The following is a 22,971-nucleotide window of genomic DNA, read 5'->3' on the forward strand; positions in this document are numbered from 1 at the left end:
TTCGCCACCAAAGGGATGGTCTGTGTTTTAAGATGAACACACGATCCCACAGATCAGAATTCGCCAGTTAAAATCATTTGTCAGTCGTTTTTCCCTTCTAGGTAGACCCACTTCATGTGGGGGACTTTCTTGAAAACAAAACACTAATTTAAACAAAACACTGAAACTCAGCTCTTACCATTAACAAAAAAGCTACAATATGCAAAGTCGTGATTACTATGCTTTTTTAAACTGCTTTCTGGTTGCGCTTGTAATGTAAAAAGTACCAACCTAAGAAATCACGAGGAAATGACGCTCTCATTTTCATTTCACAACAGAGCTGTGCATTTTTGTGCTATGAAGTCACACGGGGCAGAACTCACACACCCAGAGGGTCTGGGTGACCCCAGCTTGGTCCCTGCCCCCCACGCCCCCCGCCACGCACGCACGTCTCCAGAAGCTCATGGACTTTAGAAGCTGGGCAAGGACCACCTCTGCCCCCAGGGACTCTGAGATGCAGGGGAGCCCGCGCCACCTCCCTGGCACACAGCCTGTGCTCAGTGACTGTTCAGTAGCGGGAGGGTGGGCTAAGGGGACTGACCGCTGATGGTTGTGTCACTGCTGCCTATTTTTAGCATGAAGGTGATGCGTACATAACATGGAAGCAGCTATCCTCAATGAGAACGGGATTACTGAACGCGGGCTCTGGGCATTCTGTCCCCGTGGACTGGTAAGAGACGCTTTTCCATAATGCCCCCCTTTACACCGCTTGTGTCCCGTTACTTTCCTGTCACTGCCTCAGCACCCAGTTAATTTGGGGACACCTGCAGTGTCATCAATTCCCAAAGGCACCTGAGAATCTCTCCAGTGCCTTCATAATCGCATGCAATGCCCTTGAACTTTGGCGAGCTCATGCCTGCGCTGCATCAAAGAGAGAGAAGCAGCAGGGCACAAACGAAGAACCGGGTCCTATTTCCGCAAGCCTCTTAGCAACTGCTTCCTGTACCAGGAAGACACACCAAGTAGGAAATGAGGGGTGCCTCCCCGACCAGGAGCCCTCAGAATCTCCCTCTGGCATTACGACAGGCACATCCCCTGAGGAAACACCCGACAAGCCTGCACTACGTGCGTGACAAACACGACGAGCAAGGGCCCGTCTGGGCAAGACAGACGCAGCCGTAAATAACTGTGGCCCAGCAAGCAGGGCGACGCCGCCAGCTCTGAGCGCTAAGGACTCTTACCGCGCACGTTGCTCCCGTCTCTCGGACAGGTCGCAAACAAACACGGTGCAGTAGAAGCACAGACGGGGGTGTAAACGCCGGGCAGCAGGCAGGCCTCCAGCCGGGCGCCTTGCTAGGGGACACCGTGCCTATGGAGCCGTGAGGATGGCAGGGCCCTGTGCGGCTTCGCAGGGTTGCATCGCGGCGGGTCTCCCGCAAACCCGCACACCGTTTCCATATGAACTGTTCCCTTCACCCCACGCAAACACCACGTTTCCCTATCGTGGTGCCTTGCAGAGCCAGGCCGGGGAAGTGGCAGGAAAGGCTGCTGTGCCTCCTTACCCTGCCTCGGCCGCACAAAGGGACCAGGTGGAAGGCACACATCTGACCTAGCCCCACTCTGCTGCTCCCAGAGAGCTTATGGACGCCGGCGCCCACAGACGCTGACAGCTCTGCACGGCGTGCGCAGTGGGGGCACCTCTGCTTTCCTGGGGAACACGCAGCCAGCGGCCTGCAGCACACAGAACACGGCGCTTCCAGGAGGAGGGCATCCTTCAGGAGGGGGAAGTGCTGAGGGAAAAGAACGCGTCCCCTTGGGCGTGCTGGCGGGATGCCAGGCACGGGCACACACGCGTCCTGATGTAAGAGGCAGGCGCACATGGCCCCCAGGCCACGCCCAGGCCACGCCCAGGCCACGCCCAGGCCACGCCCAGGCCACCCCGGGAGGCTCCGCCTCTAAGGCTAGGGCCTGGCGGTGGTGCGGCCTCGGGCGCGCCCCTTGCGGTTAGGTTGCTTTGCGCACGGATTCAGGGAGCTCTGAACCAGCCCACGCGAGTCTATCTCCACGTGTGCGTCACCATGGCGCTCAGTGATGCTTTATGGCACTGACGTAACAAACATGCACACATACACGTGGTCTTCATGCCTGATTCCTCGCCCAGAGCTCCTAAAACCCTCAGAATTTCCTGAGTGAGCGGAGCACATTTTGCCACTTTGTTATTTGTAATAAGCGCCTTTCATCCACACCTGAGTCTGTGCTAATGAGGTGCTTCTTGGTGGGGCCCCAGACGTCCAGGACGGGGCCTGGTCCCCAGAAAGAACAAGGCATGATGGGAGGGTTGGAACTTTCGGGCCCAGCGCAATCTCCCGGTCCAATGCGTCCGTCACCAACGGCACATGATCCACTCGGCCATGCCCGAGTAATGAGGCCTCCATACAAAGACCTGAAAAATGGGGTTCTGGGGGTTCCGAGTCGCTGAACACGGGAGGTACCGGGAGGGTGGTGTCCCTGAGAGCAAATGGAAGCCCCCCGCCCCCAGCCATCCACACCCCGCCCCAGGCCTCTCTTCCAGTGGGCCCTTCCTGAGTTGCCTCCTTTATGACCCAGTAAATGCAAGTTAGGTGTTTTCCTGAGTTCTGCCGACGCATGCCAGTGAACCAGTGAACCTGAGAAATGGGTGTGGAGATGCGCAAATCTGCAGTCGGCGGGGCAGAAGGCAGTGACCTGCGCACCCCACTTACAGCTGGTGTCTGAGTGGACGCAGGCTTGGGGGACTGCGCCACTAACCGGGGGGGTCACGGCTAACTCTGGGTGGCTGGCGTCAGAACTGAAGGGATGTGGGGTGGCCCAGCTGGGGTGAGGCTCAGAACAGCCCACGAGCTACACCGAGTGCCTCACAGGCCCGTGTAGGAAGCTGGGCCCTGGACCAGGAGCGCGGCCCCTGCACCAAAGCCCCAGGCACTGCCGTTCTGGTGGAAGGAGGATTCCGGGTAATGCCTCCTGAGCTTGCGATGAAGGGACAAAGCCCTTCACGGGACGCCGCCCCTGACTACCTCGGCGCAAAGCGAGTCCTCGGGCGTGGGAACCGCCGCGGAAGCCCCTGTCACCGAGGAACGCCCTGCCCTCTGCCCTCCCTCCTGGCACCGGCAGGCCGCCCGCGGGAAGCCTTCCTTCCGTCAGGAGCGCCGCCCTGGTCGGCCACCTGCATCGACTGTGGCCCCTCCTTTCTGCAGCCACAGCGTGGCGACACGAGAGCGCAAAGGTGAGCAGCCACTGTCAACTGCCCTTAGCGCTGTTCCGAGCCGCGGGTGGCACTGGCCCCGGGTCCCCGGGTCTCTGCACAATGAAGGCAGAACAGGGCTCCGCCAGTGGCCGCCTCCAGGGGACACACTAACACGAGCCCAGAAACTGGTGGAGGAAAAGCAAAGGCCGCCCTGCCCCAAAACTCTGCAGCCACAAACCGCCAGGCGACAAGCGCTGGGGACGAGGGTGGGGTGCCGACGGGCGCAGCCGTGGCAGGGAACACACGCCCTGCAGCGTGCCTGCGACATACAGGTAAGGAGGCCCGGCCCCCAGCACTGGCCGCCCCCGTGTGTCAGACCTGGGGTTCCTTAGGGGCGCCCAGGTATCCCAGGTGTCGGGGTTCTCACTGGCCTGGCGGCTCGGGCAGCTCTGCTCCCACAGACACCGCAGTGATCGCCGTGCACCTGGCTCAGGGGGGCTGCTCCGACAGGCCACCCTCCGCCCCACCCCCCACCCCGTCTACGGCACGCTGCGCAGGCCTGTCCCCGCCTGACACGCACGCACCCCGCACCCCACAGGACGCGCACCGCCAACAGCGCCCCCTGCCGCCTGTTCCCACCGCCACTGCGCTGCGCTCACCTTCTCCACTGGGGCCGGAGGGGAGAACCGCTTGGCGCAGGCCAGGAATATGTCTGGGTCCGGCTTGCCGTTCCTCACTTCGGGGTCGTCCCCCAGAACGATGTGATCGAACAAGCTGAAGAATTCCTTGTGGGCTCTGGTCTTTCTCTCGAAGGACTCGGCCCCAGAGCTGGTGGCCACGGCCACCGGCACGTGGTGCTTCCGCAGATGGTTCATGAGTTTCTCCACCCCTGGGAGGAGCAAGGACAGGCGTCAGTGAGGCAGGGAGGTGCAGGGCGTCCAGGCCGCAGGCCCCCCGGGGACACACGCTCCACTGGCCCTGGAACACGACGGTTACCTCTTCCCAGGAAAGATTTGATCTCACACACACTGTCTCACAGCGGGGCTGTCAGCTCCCAAACATCCCTACTCAAAGCTCAGAAAAGCAATTCAGGGCCCAGCTGTTTCCCAAAGTAGCAGAGGGCGGTTTGACTGCACAGAAACAATGCCTGGTTTGCTGGTCCCCTCTTGGGGACACGGACACCAGGCAGAGCGGCCGGGAGGCCCTGCTCTGCGACCTGCACAGGCGCCTGGGGAAGGTGATCACGGTCGTGGGGTGTCCCTGCACCGGACTTCTTTTCTGAAGCAATGAGTATGCAAGGACGATGCTTCTGGCATTTTCCGAGAAAACTGCACTCAGCAGACGGCAATGCAATCGCTCCTCACACTGCTGCGGGAGGGAAATCATGCAGTGGTCTTCCCAGATGAAGGCAAGGTGCAAGCACGACCTCAGGAGGGGCCAGAGAAGAAAGCTAACCTTGCTTGACAGCAACAACACACCCTGTGAAAGGAGTCCCCCCGCCCCCAACTCCTCCACCACAGGGACTGAGGGCAGGGAACACACAGGGTCGCATGGTCACTCAAAGCGCCCGCCCGTGAAGAGAGGGCCGGTTACCAGAAATGTGCCCAAGGGAACAGGGGGCTCTACCTTTACCCTATGCTGGTTACGCCAACAATCACATGGAAACCCAGGCAAAGTGCCAGGGTTTATCTCAAATAATTTTAATCATATAATCATTACTGCTGTAATCACGACATGCGGGGATCTCCCTGCTTTCCCGATTGTTGCAGGACAGTGTGGCACTGTCGTGTTCTGAAACGCGTAACACCACTCAGGAAAGCAAACAGACACTGTGAGTGTTTGGCCCGTCACAGACGCCGTCCTGGGAGATGCTGGAAGGAAGGTGCAGATCTGCAGTTCATGACAGGACACAGTGACACTGCTTTCAAGAATTAAGTGCAATGCAGCACGCAGCTGGGTGTACAATTCACAACACCCCATATCCAATCAAGAGCCACCATACGTGCAAAGGAGCCGACAAGTACCACCCAATACCAGGCGGGGAAAGTGACTGATAGAAATGGACACAGAGATGCAGCAGTGACAGAATTATCAGACCTTATATAACAGCTTTATAAATACACCCAAGTGAGAGATTGTCAGAACGGAAAAAAGTAAAACAAAAGTGAGACCCAACTCGTACTGTCTACAAGAAACCTACTCTAAATACAAATACTCAGGTTAAAAATGAAACGACTGAAAACTATATATTATGTAACTACTACTCAGAAGAGACCCAGGGTAGCCATATTAATGACAAATGGGCTTTCGAACAATCACTATTATCAAAGACAACTAAGGATGTTTATGATAAACAGGTCATCAACAAGATATAATTCTAAATGTGTATGCCTCAAATAACCGAACTTTAATACATTCAAATACATAAAGCAAAAAGTAATAGAACTGAATGGGGAAACAGACAGATATAGACAGAGGTTTCAAACTCCTCTCTCAGTAATTGCTAGAACAAGTAAACAGAAAATAAGTAAGGATAGAGCAGACTTCAAAATTACCATCAAGCAACTGCACCGAATGGACATTTCTATAGACCTTCACCCAACCACAGCAGAATACAAATCACCTTCAAGAACTTGTGGAACAGTCAACAAGATACAGGAGTCCGTAAGCTATAAAACAATTCCAAAATGCCTTAAAATAACTCATATCATATGAAGTATGTTCCCTGATCACAAGGGAATTAAATAATGGAAAGGGATCTGGAAAATCACAACTACTTGGATATTAAACACACTTCCACGGAAGGCATGCATGGGTTAAAGATGAACTCACAGAGGGAAACTGGTAATACTTCGGGAGGAGATTAGGGGTACAGGAGGTCACGAGGGTGGGGCCCCTATAATGGTGCCCTTCCACAGCTCTCTCCCTGCCACATGAGCACACAGTGGGAAGGTGGCCGTCTGCCATCCTAGAAGAGAGCCCTCACCGGAACGTGCCAGCTGGCACCCAGCCTCCAGAGCTGCGAGGAATACACGTCTGTTGTTAAGCCACCAGCCTGCGGTTGTCGGTATAGCAGCCGAGCTAAGACAAGTGGAAACATTAGCTCAGGCAGCGCCCTGAAGTGTTGGAAGGTGTTGGAGGCAGTCAGCCTCCCTCCTGTATTAACCTGGGCAGGGGAGGGCACTCCCCCTCATCCCAGTTCTCGGAGGCCCCCACCCAGGTGAGCCCAGAGCAAAAGGTGTCTCACCTCATTACATGTACCGTCACCTTCCGCTGAAACCCACTAGCCAACGAGACCTACACGGAGCGCTCCCACTCAGGTTTGGGGTGCAGTGAACGGAAGCGTGTTGTCCCCAAGACCCCTGCCCACAGGAACCTCAGAAGGTAACCCCACTTGGAAACAGGGTCTTTTCTGGGACGAGGTCATCTTAGATTAGCAGGCTGGGCCCCAAGTCCCACGACTGCTCCCCATGTATGAAGACGACAAACCCAGGAAAGGCCGTGTGACGACAGACGCAGATGGCAGGGGTGTGGCCACGAGCCACGGGCCATCTGCAGTCCTCAGAAGCTGGGAGAGGCGGGACGGACCCCCCTCATGCCGGCTCGGGGCGCAAGGGGGAGCCTGAACAAGTGGACGCCATGCTCTGCAGCCGGCCTTTCCACTGGCGGGCCTGGAAACGTGGGTCTTCAGTCTTTGCTGTGAGTGACTTCCAGCCCTGGAGGACTTGTCCACCACCTCGAGGTTGCAGGGAAGAAAGGGGTGAAGTAAAGGGACTGCAGACATGTCTCTGCATCCTTCGTGCCGCTCAGCGCTGGAGACCTGAGGTCTCTCTGGTTTAGTTTACAAACAGAATAAATATCCTGTTTTCTGCCCGAGTTGTTTTCCGTCATAATTTAAAAGATCTCTATTTTCTGATGATAATTAAACCCTTGGCTGGTCGACAGTTTACATTTCACTATTAAGTCACATGGTCAGTGGCTCAGAATATACTGGTTAAAAGCTTTTCCACCAGGAAATGCCCGGAGAGAGGCTTCCAAACCATTTAGCAATCAGGCTGCTGATGTGAGGGTCATTCAGGTCAGTTAGGCCTCAGCTCTCAAGCCCCATGGGTCAGTCCTCCCCTCAGCCGCCGGATGGGCCAAGGCGAGGACACACCTACACCATAATCAGGTCAAGGACAAGCCCCTGGGCCACTATCAGAGGCTACGCCCTGACGACTGGTCCAGCAGACACAGCCCTAGTGACTGACCCAGGCAAGGACACGCCCCTGAACCATAATCACTTGCTGCTTCCCCTGGTGATTGGCTCAGGCAAGGACACGCCCCTGCATCATGACCAGGGCTGCTTCCCTTAGTCATTGGCTCAGGCAAGGACACGCCCCCTGCACCATAATCAATGCTGCTTCCCCTGGTGATTGGCTCAGGCAAGGACACGCCCCCTGCACCATAATCAGTTGCTGTTTCCCCTGGTGATTGGCTCAGGCAAAGACACACCCCTGCCTCATAATCAGGGGCTGCGTCCCCTGGTGATTGGCTCAGACAAGGACACGCCCCCTGCACCATAATCAGTTGCTGTTTCCCCTGGTGATTGGCTCAGGCAAGGACACGCCCCTGCATCATAATCAGGGGCTGCTTCCCCTGGTGATTGGCTCAGGCAAGGACACGCCCCTGCATCATAACCAGGGCTGCTTCCCCTGGTGATTGGCTCAGGCAAGGACACGCCCCCTGCACCATAATCAGTTGCTGTTTCCCCTGGTGATTGGCTCAGGCAAGGACACACCCCTACATCATAATCAGGGCTGCTTCCCCTGGTGATGGGCTCAGGCAAGGACACGCCCCCTGCACCATAATCACTTGCTGCTTCCCCTGGTGATTGGCTCAGGCAAGGACACGCCCCTGCATCATAATCCTGGGCTGCTAACCCTGGCAACTGACCATACATTCCTCCAATTTAACGTGCTAAATACCTGCATGGGCTACAGCTCTCACCATAAAAGCATGAAAAAGGAATGATGTTGAATTAATAATACACCCTCTCTACCGGCAGCCTTCTTTCCTAATAAGCTCAAGCTGACTTCCAGAACCTGAAGCAGTCTACCAGAAGACACCTTCAGAAAGAAGAGAAACAGACGTCCAGGATGATGTTAGCGTCCAGTTTGGTACTGGGAACAAAGCGGTAAGTGAACAAAATGAACATCCAGCGCTAGGCAGAGGACAGCGGCAACCTTCCCTGTATCCAGTCCCTGCACTCAGGACTCCAGGCTCGCTTTCCAGTGAAATGAAGGTTTGGCTCAGATCGCAGCAGCCATGGAAGGATGCGGAATGGATGGAGAGCAGTGGGCAAAGTATGTCCTTTGGGGATAGAAAAGTTGACCGATTTTATGACTATTCTCGTGACTGGCAGGTCACAGACAGAGATTCTACGGGAAAACGTCTCTGGATCAGTGTTTCTTCTCCCTGTACAGTCCTCCAGCCTTCTGCCCTTCAGGAGAAGTAGGGTTTCTCGTCACTGTCTCTGCCTAATCCTTCCCGGACACCAACTCGGTCTCTGCTGACCTAGGTCCTGGGTCTGACCCCACATCCCAGTGATTTCAAGTTTCTCCAATCCACTGTTATCTTGGGCTTTTCTTCACACTTTTGGAGTCTTCTCGATGTTTCGTTCACCTCCCAGTTGCATGTGCGGTGTGTGCAAAGGAGCCCGTGTTTTCAAAGACAGAATCTGGAATCACTGGGCATCGCCTCGTCTGATCCGTAAGACTGGTAAAGGTTACAGGAAGCAGACACGCACCCAAATCCTCCTGCTAAAAAGCAACATTCAAGAATCCAAATAATTACATAGCTCCGTAACCCTCTCATGTGGAAGAGGTCACGAAGTGGTAGGGAAGGAAGAGTCATCCAGGGAAATTCTGTAGGTCTAAGTCCTCGTTAAAGAACTAGCTCCTGACTCACTGCAAAGGTGGATGTTTCTGGATTTAATGCTCTATGATTATCTATGACTGGCACCTTTCTTAACTGATATTTGGTCACTGGGCGAGCCAAAGGAGGACATTAAATTGATTGGATCACCAGGTAAATTTCATATTCTAGACCTGTGAGCGTTCTAGCCCAACTACCACACTAGCTGGATAAGACATCGTATTTCCTTGGAACCATAGTAAACACATCTCAAGTGTGTTTTAGAATATAGGACCAAAAATCTAGACGGAAAACCCCTTGCAAGGCTTGGGTAGACAAAGAAGAAAAAGGATATTTGCATGCTGAACACATTACAAAGCTACAGTAAACAAAATAATGTGATACTAGCATAAAGGCAGACACAGACCAAAGAAATGTATGGTCAGATGACCTCTAACAAAGGTGCCAAGACCATTCAACAGGGAAAGAAGGATCACTGAATAGCCACATGCAAAAAAAAAAAAAAAAAAAAAAAAGGAAGTTGGATCTTTGTTTCGTACTATATACAAAAATTAACTTAAAATGGATTAAAGACCCAGACAAAAGATATAAATCTATCAAATTCCTAAAGGAAAACATAGGGAGAAAGTTTTATGACTCTGGAGTTTGCAATAATGTCTTAGAGATGACTCTAAAAGCACAGTCAAGATCAAAAATAGCAAAATGGAACAACATCGAACTTAAGAAGTTTTGTGCATAAAAGGGTACAATCAACAGAGTGCAAAGCCGACCCACGAAATGGAAGAAAGTAGTTTCATATCGTATTAGCTGATAAGGGGTTTATATCCAGAATATAGAAAGAATTCCTAGAACTCAACAAGAAAATAAACAAATTAACCCTATTAAAGAAAAAAAAGAAAGAAAGAAAGCAAAAGAGTCGAACAGACATTTTTACAAAGAAGACAAACAGATGGCCCACGGCATCTGAAACGATGCCTCACATCATTAATCATTAGAGAAATGAAAATCAAAACCACAAGGAGAAATCACTTCACATGCATTTGGATAGTCAAAAAATAAAGAAAAAAAAATACAGAAAACAAGTGCTGGTGAGGATGTGGAGAAATTGGAACCCTTGTGGACGCTTGGAGGGAAAATAAAATGGTGCTGCCACAATGGAAAACAGCATGGTGCTTCCTCAAAAGATTATAAATAGAATGGCCAACACTCTCACTTCTGGATACACACCCCAAAAAACTGAAAGCACGGTCTCAAAGAGATGTCTGCACCCCAAGTTCACTGGAGCATGATTCACAATAGCCAGAAGCAGACAACTCAAGGGTCTACCGAGAGCAGACGAACAGATAAAATGCGGTCTACCACACAATGGGATATTATGCCGCCTTAACACGGGAGAAACTCCTACCACGCTCCAACGCGGACAGATGCAGAGGCCATGGTGCTAAGGTCCCAAACCCAGTCCCCACAGGACAAACACTGCGTACAGAATTCCACTCACAGGAGGGGCCCACAGGTAACTCCTACTGAAGTGTACACTTAGAAGCGAGTAAGACAGCACGTTGTAAGCTGTGTGTTTCTTATGTGTTTACAAAGCACTAACGGTCTGCGTGCGTCTCCGTCGTGACGGCTTGTGGGAAGCAGCGTATGTGAACGGTGCAGGAGGCAGCAGACACAGAGCCGTCCCCGCACTGGTACCCACGCCCGAGGGCCACGAGTGCGTGTGCGCCCAGAGCAGCCCCAGGCCCCGGCAGCAGCGGGGGGCTACTTCCCGGAGTGCACAACCTGTGCCTTTGAACAGAGGTACAATATAAGGAACAACGTGTTGCAAAAATGACTGATTCATACTCATAGGATTTTAAATTCAAAATTACTACTATGACTGCAAATATTCTGTCCCTTCACCCAGAATTCTAAAAACTGAGTATTCACCTTTCTTCCGGGAAGCATCTTCAAGTTGTACTGCATGGTTAAGCGTTTGGATTTTTTTTGGCCTTGTAATCTAGAACATTTTTGACCTTGTCAGTTTTAGCAGAAACAGCACACAACTCAGTTCCGATCCATGTTCCGTTAGCAAGCCCCAAGAGAGAAAAAGTCAACTTTCCTTCCCACGGACAACAAGGAAAAAGAGGGGTCAGGGCATATAAACAGACACGTGAAAAATGAATTATGCTTCTAACTTTATAAAAAAAAATATAAGCTTCGCAGGGGAGATTTCCCTGCTTGTTTATCATCAACTCATGAAAGTCTGAATAGCTGCTGAGACACTGAACCTGAACCTGATTTGGAAAAGACAAAGGCAGGACCACCTATTAAAGTTAAAGTCCGCAGCAAGTCTGTCGTGAACGTGACCTTGACGTAACGGGCGCACACAGACGTCACTGTGCCGGGGCTTCGGGCCCCACGGGAGAGCAAGCAGATGACTGAAGAGGCCCGTCAAAGGCAGAAGTGAACGGGGCACCGAGTGCGAGTGGACACGCTCCCGGGAGAGCCGGGGAGCCTCCCACAGGAGGGACAGTCATGAACCGCCGGGGAGGATGCAGACGAGATGGCAGCCAGCGTGCCTGGCCGTCCCGTGCTGGGGTGGCAGCAGTGGCGCCTGCACACAACGGCCCTGCAGACGGCGGGGAGCGTACCTGGCATGAGCGTGGCCGTGGGGAACAGGTCATGCAGCCTCGCCTGGCTCTCTCGCAGCAGCTCTTCTTTGGACATGGGCAGCTGCAGGACGTCTATGATGATCTGGGCCGCTTCCAGGGCCTTCTTGCCCATCACCAGGGACTTCACGTGCCAGCTGTACTCCTTCCCGTAGCGACCGCAGATGTCCTGGAACACCACCGAATACAGCCGCTCCGTGTCTGCAGGCACAGGGGGGACACGTGAGCACACGGTCAGGGCCCACGCCGCACTCACGCGCGGGCTGCGGCGGACACGCCTGCGCACACACACAGTGCAGGGCACGTGCAGGGAAGCACGCGCGCCTCTCGCGGACACGTGCCCAGGGGTCCGGGGCGAAACACCTGGGCAGCCTGCCCTGCCTGCTGGCGGACCTGTGCACCTGTCATCTGCTCCGTGAGACCCTGGGAGAGAAACGAGGTGCACAGCACGGCTGTCCTTTATAGAAACAGGGATGTAGGGGAGTCTAACTACGCCCTTGGGGTCATGACTCCAACCCATCCCATGTCATCGGCACCTGCTATTCCCACACGCGTGCCAAAGGCAGCGCCACACGGGGTCTGCGTGTGGGGCCCTCGGCCTTGGGGACACTGCCAGCACGTGTCCTGGAATTTCACTCAACTCTGACACGCCCCACCCAGAGCCAGCATCCGACCCCAAGGGGCAGGGCTCAGTCCCACACAGCGATCCTGCTGCCCACAACACACACACACTTCGGAGGTCCATGACACGTGCAGGTTGTCACCTGAGCTTCTGACTGGCCATAAATCACAGGCTCTCAGCACAGCCGCCTCAGGTTTGATTAATGTGATGGATGGAGCAGCTCCCAACTCAGGAAAACAGCTGCCTTCACTTGTTTACCTGTGTATCACAGATGAGCCCCCAGATGGAAGAGACGCGCAGGGTAAGTATGTGGGGAGGCGGCTTCCAGGGCGGCTCTGGGCCCCCCACTGTCCCCTCACCTCACGTGGTCGCCCACCCACAAGGAGCCCCTCCTACTGGGACTTTTACGGCCACTTGGCCTCCTGGGAAGCTGTCCTCAGCTGAATGTCCAGCCCCGCGCTGGAGAGTTGGGGGGAGGCGGGGTCCTGCAAGTTCCAAGCATCTGACCATGGCTTAGTCTTTCTGGTGACCACCTCATTCCAGGAGCCCATGCAGAGCCACCTCCTTAGAACACAAGATGGAACTGTGACCAGGAGCTGTGTCAGGAACGGGACTCAAAGACCCACCGTGAGCACAGAAGAAGCTCCCAGTGCTCTTGTCAGTTAGGACACACGGGGTGTTCGCAGCGCGGTGCCAGGAGCTGGGGGCAGGAACCAGCAGACACATTTCCTATTATCTCCCAGGTCGGTCGTACGTAATGGTGGGAGGTGGGCCTCACAGTAAGATGCCAGGGGCCACTTCCCAGGGAAAGCCTCACACAGCGTAGTTCCCCTGCCCGCCTCCCTCTCCCGTTAACACGCGGAAACGGTGCTCCTGTAGTGAAGGTCCTACTGCTACTACTATGTACAGCGCTCGACTTTGTGCACAAGCGGCATGCACAGAGCCAACAGCATCCATCGCTGGGCACCGCGGGCAGTGCCAGGGGCGCCATGAAGGGACCATAAGGAGGAAATAGCACGGAAGCCATAGTAACGTGCGTTCCCTAACAGGGCCTGAGTGTGTGTGGGTGCCACTACCAGCGGTCACCACCGTCACCCGAATCCGGGGCCCAAACACATCAGTGCTCGGACAGCCCCTCCTGTCAAAGGGCCCTGGCAGAGGCAACATGTGGGTGCAGTGACCGGCTGCATGTGCAGGGTAACCAGGGAACGTCTCCAAGGCAACCACTGCCAGCGCAGCTAAGCCACATGGTGCTAGTGCTGTGGGGACCACAGCCCAGGTGCCCACAGGGAGCAGACAGCTGTCAGGAGGTGGGCACTGAGCCTGGCCTTCCCGCCGGGTGGAGGGCGGACACGGCCCTCACTGACCCCAGAGAGGACGCACGGAGCTGTGCCTGCACAGCCTGAAGGCAGACCCACAGGCGCTCTGACAGCAACGCCAGCTCCCATTCTGCCTGTTCCCATGGCGGCTGCAGGGACAAGCGACGGGTCGCGAAGCAACATGCACGGCACACATTCAGGGCTGAATTGGTCCAGTTGGGCCCCATAGTGGTTCCTGAAAAGAGCTGAGCGACGCCAACAGCTTTGCATTGCCTTTCCCGCAAGGAGATGCAAAGCACAGTGGTGCTGCGTGAGCCACTTCTTTTTCCTGAGACGGTATTTGGGAAACCCACGCAGAGACAGAGGCGGATCTGACAAAAGGGAACTGCAGGCCCCGAGCAGGTGAGAGACGGCAACTGGGTTTGAAAAAGCAGAGAGCAGCCCGTGAGGAAAGGAAAGGCAGCAGGGGGCGGCCGGCCGGGCGGGGAGACGCAGACACCCTTCAGGGACTCCTGCTCAAGCAAGTGGCAAGGCCGAAGAAAGGCACGTGAAGAACACACATTCCAAAGACAGAAAGATAGCTATACCCTTTTAAAATGCTTTAAACCGTGTTTGTTTAAAGGTTAAAATGTCATACAGCTCGTCGTTGGAAAGACACAGGCCTGGGGGACCATAAATTCTGTGGACGACTGTGCAGACGGCCCTTTTCTTCCCAACTTACATAAAATCACCCCAAATCCTCAGCGAGATAAGCGAGGATGTAAACAAGTCATTAAATAACCGCTCAGATCCAACAATAACTATGCCAGCTGAGGACGGTCGTACTTACAATGAAAGGGACAGCCTTTTGAAAGCAAACAAGTGTCCGGAAGCTGACATACAACGAAAGGGCACCCGGCGGCTGTGCCCCGCTGTCAGAGGCGTGTGTCCCCCCGGCAGGAGCTTCCCGCGTCTGCACTTGCTTCTGGGTTACTGTTCCCAGGGAGCCCGGCTCTGCATGCCACCTGCTGCAGCCCCACAAAGCGCTAGAGGAACAGCCTGCCTCAGTGCCAAGCTGGCTGCTGCACGGGAGGAGAGCCTGCTCTCAGGGTGGGCCGCTGGGGCCCGGGCAGCGCTCAGGGGGCAGCAGATGGGGCTGGGAGCTGGGACCCCGGCCACAGGGGGATCCTGTCATCGTGGGCAGCACGCCTGGCGCCCAGGTGGGGAGATGGAAGGTGCTCGAGTTTAAGTTCCTCAGACGGTCACAGACGGCATCGCAGCCCCGCGAGGAAGGCCGCACTCAGCGGCCTCTAAGCTCAGCCTCCTCCTAGGGCTGAACGAACACGCCGACTCTGGGATTGATCCACAAAAGCATCGCACCGCCCAGGCTCACGAGCCAGCTTCCCAGGCATTTGTGAACTAACTAACCTCCCGGCCTGGGACAGGGACAGAAAACCTCCTCTTCACTTCCATAATCCAGAAACTTCTGGAAACTGAAGTGTTCGCTCCACAGCAAAATCTGACTTGGACAGGCTGGCGGCAGTTTTAACGACGCATATTTACCACACTTACTGTGTGAATCACCACACACTTCCCTATAGATGAGCGGGTTTGATCACTGGGGCTGCCCCAAGACCTCCTAGATGTGTAGGCTGCACAGCGCACACGTGTCCCAATACCTCTTTAAAACGGCAATTAAAACTACGAGCACAAACAGAACTGGCTCCACAGGCTTTGGAAAAGACAGTCCAAACCCACACTGATCACGGCTTGCTGGTCAACGTACACATAGCTTATCTTGCACACACCTCCAACAACTGAACACTTTTTCTCAAAACTTGATCTCGAAAATAGTCTTACTTTTATAATGTCCAACGACAAAAGTTGGGAGGGGGCAATCTAAAGCCAGGGTTTTGTGCTACAGATAGGCTAGTTCCTTGAAGACACAAAATCCTCCTGAAAGTGTAAAAAAAAAAAAAAAATCAAATATATCTAAAAACAAAACCAAAAAAAGCTTAAGAAAAGTTTTTTTTCATTGAAAAGGAGAAAAAAAAAGACACAAAATCCATTTTCACACGAAGGGCCCATGGTGAGCTAAAATCAGATGGTCACGATCTGGCAGAGAGGCTGTAAGCCCCTGCAGGCTGTCTGTCATCCACAGACAGCCATGGTTTTGAATGTGGTGAAAAGCACGTATTTTCCATGTGAAACGGCTTTAATAAGAAATGTACTGTACAGCATACAGCACACTTCGACGAACGTGGTGGTGTCATGTTTCTAAGGCATTTTGCTAGTACACATTTGGCACTGAATAGATTTTTGGGTTGAATTCACCGATTTTGTTCTCCCGAGACAATCTTTCGTCGGCCACTGTTTCCTTAGCCCATTGGTTCTCAAAGTGCGGTCCCTGGACCAACAGCTTCAGGAATGTGAATTCCTGGGTCTCAGCCTCACTCTGCAGTCATGAGCTGGCGGTGTGCGTGTGTGTGTGTCCCCAGCACTGAGTGCCCCACCTGCCAAGCCCCCCAGGAGACGGGGGGTGTGCTAGAGGGAGACCTGACACTTATGTTTGTACTGAAGCCCTGTCTGTGCTCTCTACACAAAGTCAGTGATTGGAACACACGGATTGCCTTTAACCAAGGAAAGCGCAATTGTAATGATTCCACACCCAGATTAGAAATTAAAGAAAAAATAATCTGGGACGCCATTCATCCTCATATTGACGCTTTCCTGTCTATTACATCCCGTTATACTTAAACGGTCACTTCTTTTCCTCTCTCCCCGCAATCAGGTTTATGTTATGCGTGTGTAACGAAAGCAAGGTTTTAAGCCTACAAAACCTTGACTATGGCCCACGTCTCTGAAGTGAACTGCAGCAAACGAGTCCAGTTGAGCGGCGTGTTCGGTGAACGGAGGCGAGCTGGGCGACACAGCATCACAGACGCTATGGCAACACAACACTGGGCTTACTTGTGACAGACGTGGCAAGGACACCCAACAAGCTTGATATTTTTTTGAAGAGACATGTAAATTGGAACAAAAATACAGACCGCTCAGTGGAACATACACTATTAGAAGGATGAGCTCACTGGTCCGTCAGTGTCTCAGTGGGAACCGAGAAAAGAACTGTTTCCAGCACTGGGGTCATGGAACAGGAAGTACCAGGGACGTGAGTGGCCTTGTTCTAAGACGAGCTCACAGTGCAAAGGACACATTTGCGATCGGTGTCCTCAGCAGGGGGTCCCCGATTTCCGCTGGCGAAAGCATTGCCAATCCTATGAAGGACTTGGTCACAAGGAGAGTCCATTTCCCAAACCGACTGTTTGGTCAGTGGCACAGCTGTCCTGAGCAGTGAGCGGTGACTGGCGGGAGCCTGTCCGGGCCGCGCTGTCAGGAGCTGGAGCCACCCTGACCGGCTCCGTCTGATACCCGGGCTGGCCTCGGGCTTTCCTGCTCTTTAAGGCCACCCAGCTTGCTCAGTAGTTCCTAGAACTCTAAGGGCAAACACTGTGTTGCAAGGTCACTGGGGGCCGCGGCAGCTAAATGCCATCCATTCCCGGCACCAGCAGAGCCCAGATCGTATCGCGTGGGATTGTCTGGCTCAGAGTGGAATCAGGCACATCCCTGCCAGGGCCAGCCGGCCTGGGTGGCCGCGAGCCCCAACGCGCCTCCGGCGACTAGAGAGCACGTCTGCTGAAAGCACGGGTCACCCTGTGGAGGAGCGAGGCATGACGCAATCTGGGGGAAGACAGAGGAGGTATGAAGAGACCCGGTTCTGACAGAGGGTTGCCAAGGGAAGAAAGCACCCGTTCCCTAGTCTCCAAAGGCCCTTCCGTGTGTGGAAGTAAAGGAAGAGCCTGCAGAGGAGAACGGACAGCGGATTCTGGGTTGTTTGTTCTAGAGGGAACCAGTCGGCCTCCAGCATTGGCAGTGAGCAGGGGCTCCAAAGGAGGCAGGGCAAGGGGCCGCTTTCCAGGGGCTGCCATGCAGCCGAGCTGTGGCACAGCCGGGTAGTTTCCTTCTTCACTGCACCCCAGCCCGGGGATCCATGCTGGTGCCGAACGGGCGCCAACGGCCACCAGCTGTACACACATTATTTCATTTGTGTTTTGGATACTAGAGAACATATATATATATATATAATGTTATAAATGAGAACCCAAAATAACCTCAGATTTATTTTCCCCCCATGTTAAAATGCAGCCCCCATTCCCAATGACTGAGCACAGAGGTCCTTCTGGGACAAACATTCGTGACTGGAAACATCTTGTACTATAAGAGAAAACACAGCACAACACAGACTCGAATCGAATGTGAACAGTCTCAAGAAACGAGACAGCAATCTGGGTGGACAGAAGTGATGCATCCTTCAAACCTTACTGATCCAATTTTGCAAATATTTATTGGGTACTTACGTGACAGGCACTGAGAAAAACAGGACCATTGAGACCCAAACAGTCTTTGCTAAGTTACAGAAGTCAGAACTGAAAGGACATTACTGAGTGCTGAAAAAAAGAAACAGTCAAACAGTGCAAAGGGAAGGGAGTCGTTGCAAACAGAGTGAGTCAGAAAATGCCAGTAGATAAATCAGAAAGTTGTTCTCAGCTGAAGAGCTGCTAAAAGGTCGCCCTCAGCTGACCCCAATGACCTGGAGTCCAAGAACTTTCCCTGGGCCATGAAAACCCGCCGGGCGGAGTGTTTTCCCGATTCCCAGCAGCACGGAGGTGAGAGGAGGGTGGCGGCCTGGGCTCCAGCAGACTCTCGGCTGCATCCCCACTGGCAGCACGCCAGGCTTTTGCCTGCGTCCACGGTCATTCCCTGGGTGCTCCACACAGTGCCGCGGACAGAAGTCCCGGGGCCTCTGCTGCAGCTGTTCCACCTTCACAAAGGGGCCTGGCAGTGCAGACCGTGCTTCCCTGAGCTCAGGAAGCGAAAAGACTGAAATGAGTCATTAACAGGTACGAAACTAGGAGGCGGGTAATACTTGCTGCAAAGGAGAAGCCGGCTTGAAGTATCCGGTGGATCGGTTCCCGTGGCTCTGAGCTATCCGCTGTGAACTGGCAAGAATAATAAATAGGACGGCTTAAAATAAAGATCAGTAATGATCATTTAATTGAGTGACCGTTTGTAAAGGAAAACCTTTGATTGGCATTTAGCATGAGTCACTGGCATTACCAACGACAGCATTTAATGGGCACGGGTACTGCTCAAGAATTTTTTTCCTCTGGTAATCACAAGGTTTAAAAAAATCATTTTCAAAACGAACTGGTTCAAAACACGTTGCTGGGTCCCACCTATCTGTATGGAAACCTATCTGTAGACTGGGGGAGAAAAGGAAGAGTGACCTGCAGGTTCGTACCTCTGAATGTAGACCCGAAGCCCTCAACCCTCCCCAAGAGAACACAGGAGGACATCTTTGGGACTGGGGGTTGCACAAAGTTTTCATACACACAAGAGAAACAAGACCAGCAGAAGAACATATGGATGAAGGGGCTTTCGTCAAAATTAAAGGACCCCAGTGAGAAAATAGAGGCAAGCCCCAGATCGAGAGCAAACGTGTACAGCACATGCACACACACACACACACACACACACACACACGACGTGGAGGCAGGATAGAAAACTGAACCTGACAACTCAGTGCTGAGAAAAACAGCCGGTCCGTAGACGCAGCAGCAATAGCCCCCCAACCCCAAGATGCTCTCGTCCAGAACCTGTCCATGTGCCTTATGTGGCAAAGCAGAATCCGCAGGTGTGAATGAGTTAAGCATCCTGAGATGGGCACGCGCCCCTGGAGTGTCTGGTGAGCCCACCGTAGTCACAGGGTCCTCAGAACGGGGAGACGGGGCACAGGAGCAGGGTTGGCTGGTGTGGGGCCACAGGAAGGCCGGGGCTCTGGAAGCTGGAGAAGGCAGGAAAACCCCGTCTGCTAGGGCGCCCTGAGGAGCACAGCTGTCAGCACCGTCATTGCAGCCCATCACGCAGCCTCCAGAACGGTAAGAAAATCGGTTTGTGGCGTTTGACGCCAGTAGGTTTGTGATCATTTGTTACAGCAGCCATAAGAAACTAATACACAGCCCAACACAAAAGCCAGTGTGGAAAACCATTTAGCAGTTTCTTAAAAAGTACGTACACGCCTAGGGTGCAACCACTAGCAATAAAAAGCAGGAAAAAAAACTACTGGTACACACAGCATGAGTTTCAAAACAATTATGCTCAATGAGAGACAAACGGATACATACAGCACGACTCCATATAAAACTGGAGCAAGCGCAGACTGACCCGCACTTTCATAAGCGGACTGACAGCTACCTTGGGACAGGCTGGGAAGAGGGGGGACCGCAGGGGACAGATGGGGGTCCAAGGAAACTCCAGCGTTGTGGACACATTCCTTACCCCGAGTGTGCTAATGGCATCACAGGTCATTCCAGGCTAAAACTGACCTGTCTGCACTCTACCCGACGTCCAATGTCACGACAGCTTCCCGGGACCGCTCCACTTTCCTTCTGTAAAGTCACTTCTGTATTGTTGCAGAGGAACTGGCTGACTCCACCAACACTGTATCTTTAAGTTCTCAAAATATAGGCGACCTTGCACAAAACGGACTGACCCCTCCTGCAGGACTGGAGACGGTGAGAAGCCGAGCTGAGAGAGTATTTCCCACACGTGGAAAATCAGCCCACAGGACGGTCCACTCACTCCCTGGAGCTGCACAAGTCACGCCCCCACGCCCACAGCGTCCACTCAAAGCAGCTTCCGCGCCTCGCTCACGTCTAATTATGGGGCAGGTGGGCTGGCAGGGATCATTTAAGACGAGAGCAGAAACCCTGGCTCCCTGCCCCGGCCACGACATCCACGGACACAGAGGAGCTTCTCAGACAGAAAGGAGCCCAGGTAGGGGCAGGGGGGAGGGGCTGGGGCCGGGTTCCGTGTACAGCGCAGGGCACTCACTGGCAGGGCTGCCGTGTGACGGGCTCTCCTCAGGTGTATGATGACGGGGCGGGGGGGGGGAGGAAAAAGAGTCGCTGGTCTGGGTTTGTAAATGCAAGAAAGCTGCAAGATCTTCAAATTAAGTTGTCCAAAGGACGGTGAGTCTCAAATCCTGCAGACACGGGGATTAAAATAATGTTTGTACATTCATTCCTGCAAGCTGAGCTACATGGCGCAGAGGAAAGAGGCCAGATGGACGGTAGCCGGGTGCTGAGTAATACTGCTCTATGCTGTTTACAGTGCACACGGCTGCCTTTTTAAAAGCATGCCTTAGCAGGTCCCACACACACCCAACACAGGCTTTTCAAATCAGTCTGTTCCAGTCCCAGGCGTCCACGACTCACGGCTCCCTTTCCTATCTGCTCCCCTTCTCGCGTTTCCTACGAGGCGGAGCTTTCAAAACAGAAGCTCAGAGGGTGCAGACGCTGATGAAAGGCAGCTTTCCTACTTCCTCTAAGGAGGCAGCAGGTACTTTACGCAAGAGCATGTTTATCCCACCCCCCAGCCCGTGTCGGAATCTGGGGCCCATCAGCAATTGGTGCTGCGGCAGCTTCTGTGTAGACCACACCGGGCAGGGGGGCTCTGAGTATGCAGAGCAGCAGGAGGACTGGGGGTGGGTCCCCCTTTCCCGGGAGGATGTGGACAGACACACACACACAGCACCTTCGGGACCGCATTCTGACGGCCCACTTGCAAATCAAAAGCTACTGGGAAAGCACAACCTAGGGAGTTTACACACACACTTTGCACTGCCCACGTTGCGTGCAGCCCATGTAAACCAGCAACACGGCACGGGGGTAAAGGCACTCTGGAGGACGTTCTCCAAAAACACTTCTCCCCAGGTCGCATTTACCCAACACTATTACGAGAGTGACATCACGATTTTGCATGGATTTCCCTTCGCGACATAATTTTCAGTATTTCAATAGAGCTCATGAAACCAAAAAAGAGTTCTGCCTTGCGGGTGGCATTTAGCCCAGGAATTATAGATTTTTACTTTATTTCTTGTTTCAGAAAATATCATCAAGCCAGGTTTGGAGATACTTAAAAATGCAATACCTGTTACACACGAGTATTCTGTTTTTTGGCTCACAATTTAAAATTTTCTTTGGCAATCTTTCTGATTCGCGCTAAATGTCTTGTAAACGTCATGAACAAGTGATACTGTCACACTGCACTTTCAGGGCCTGAAAGCAACGGTTCGTAAGTGGGGGGGTGACTGTCCATTGGGGGGCATGAAAAACAAGACGCGTCTTTTTGTTTGTCCATCTTTCCTTCTCCTGATTTGAAAGACAACTGCACGCAGCAGTAATTATAAATCAGGGCACATGACGTGTAAGGATACTATCTCTACGACACTGACAGCACAATGGGGGGCTTGGGGGGGACGTGCCACACGGGAGCAGTTTGTGTGCCACTAAGTGGAGCTCGCACTCACACAAACAAGCATTGTAAGTTCTTAACTGTAATCCTCGGAGCAACAACTAAGAAAGTGACAAAATGCATACACAAGAAAAGAATTGACAAGAGAATGAAAGTGGTAACTAGAAAATACCGAGTTAATGTAAAAGAAGAAAGCAATGGAGGAATACAGGAAAACAAATAAGGCACACAGGAAACACACCACACAACGCCAAACGGAAATGCTGGCTCACCAACCCTGGCGTTGCGTGTGCAGTGGCCCTTGAACAATGTGGATTTGAACGGTGTGGCTCCAGTTACGTGCAGATTTTTTTCAATAAATAATGTAAATGTTATTTTCTGTTCCTTCTGATTTTCTTAATAGCTTTCCTCTAGCTTATTTTATTGTAAGAATAGCGTATATAATACATAGAATATATGAAATGTGTTAATTAACTGTATGTTATCAGTAAGGCTTTATTTTCCATTGCAGTGTGGGGGGGGGAGAGTTGGTGCCCCAACCCGTGAGTTGTCCAAGGGTCCACTGTAAATGGTTGAACACCCTGATTAAAAGGTAAAAATTGGCAGAGCGGATTAAGAACAAGAAAAAGGTGAATCAACTATATCCCATCTACAAAACACACTTCAGACTGAAAGCTGTAAAAAGGGTGGAAGTAAAAAGAAGGGAAAAGCCGAGCCACGCAAACAGTAAGCAAAACAGAACCAGACTGCTGTCACACAGAGCAGGCTGAAGACAAACATGTTTACTAGGAACAACACGAGGAAATTTCACAGAACAGGTTATCGTGATGAAGAGGTCATTCTATCACGAAGATGCAGTGATTGTAAACATGTGTGAACCTAGTCACAGGCCCCGGGACACATAAGACG

At 53.0% G+C, this 22,971-nt stretch overlaps 1 protein-coding gene across 8 annotated transcripts in view; it reads right to left on the reverse strand.

Annotated features, from left to right (window-relative positions):
• The window catches only part of PUDP (pseudouridine 5'-phosphatase), a 495,490-nt gene that overhangs the window by 460,410 nt on the left and 12,109 nt on the right, over positions 1 to 22,971 (reverse strand). For all 8 annotated transcript variants that reach the window (XR_012493489.2, XR_012493490.2, XR_012493488.2 and 5 more), the window contains exons 2-3: positions 11,752 to 11,970; positions 3,862 to 4,091 (exon numbers count right to left, since the gene is read on the reverse strand). Coding sequence is in view for 5 of the 8 variants with exons in the window: in XM_088794802.1 (XP_088650928.1) it covers positions 3,862 to 4,091; positions 11,752 to 11,970 (449 nt within the window). In the remaining 3 variants the exon portion in view is untranslated. The remainder of the gene's footprint in view (positions 1 to 3,861; positions 4,092 to 11,751; positions 11,971 to 22,971) is intronic.

The sequence above is a fragment of the Rhinolophus sinicus genome, chromosome 18 (genome assembly GCF_057876585.1).
Source record: "Rhinolophus sinicus isolate RSI-liver-muscle chromosome 18, RSI-T2T, whole genome shotgun sequence".
Taxonomy (NCBI): Eukaryota; Metazoa; Chordata; class Mammalia; order Chiroptera; family Rhinolophidae; genus Rhinolophus; species Rhinolophus sinicus.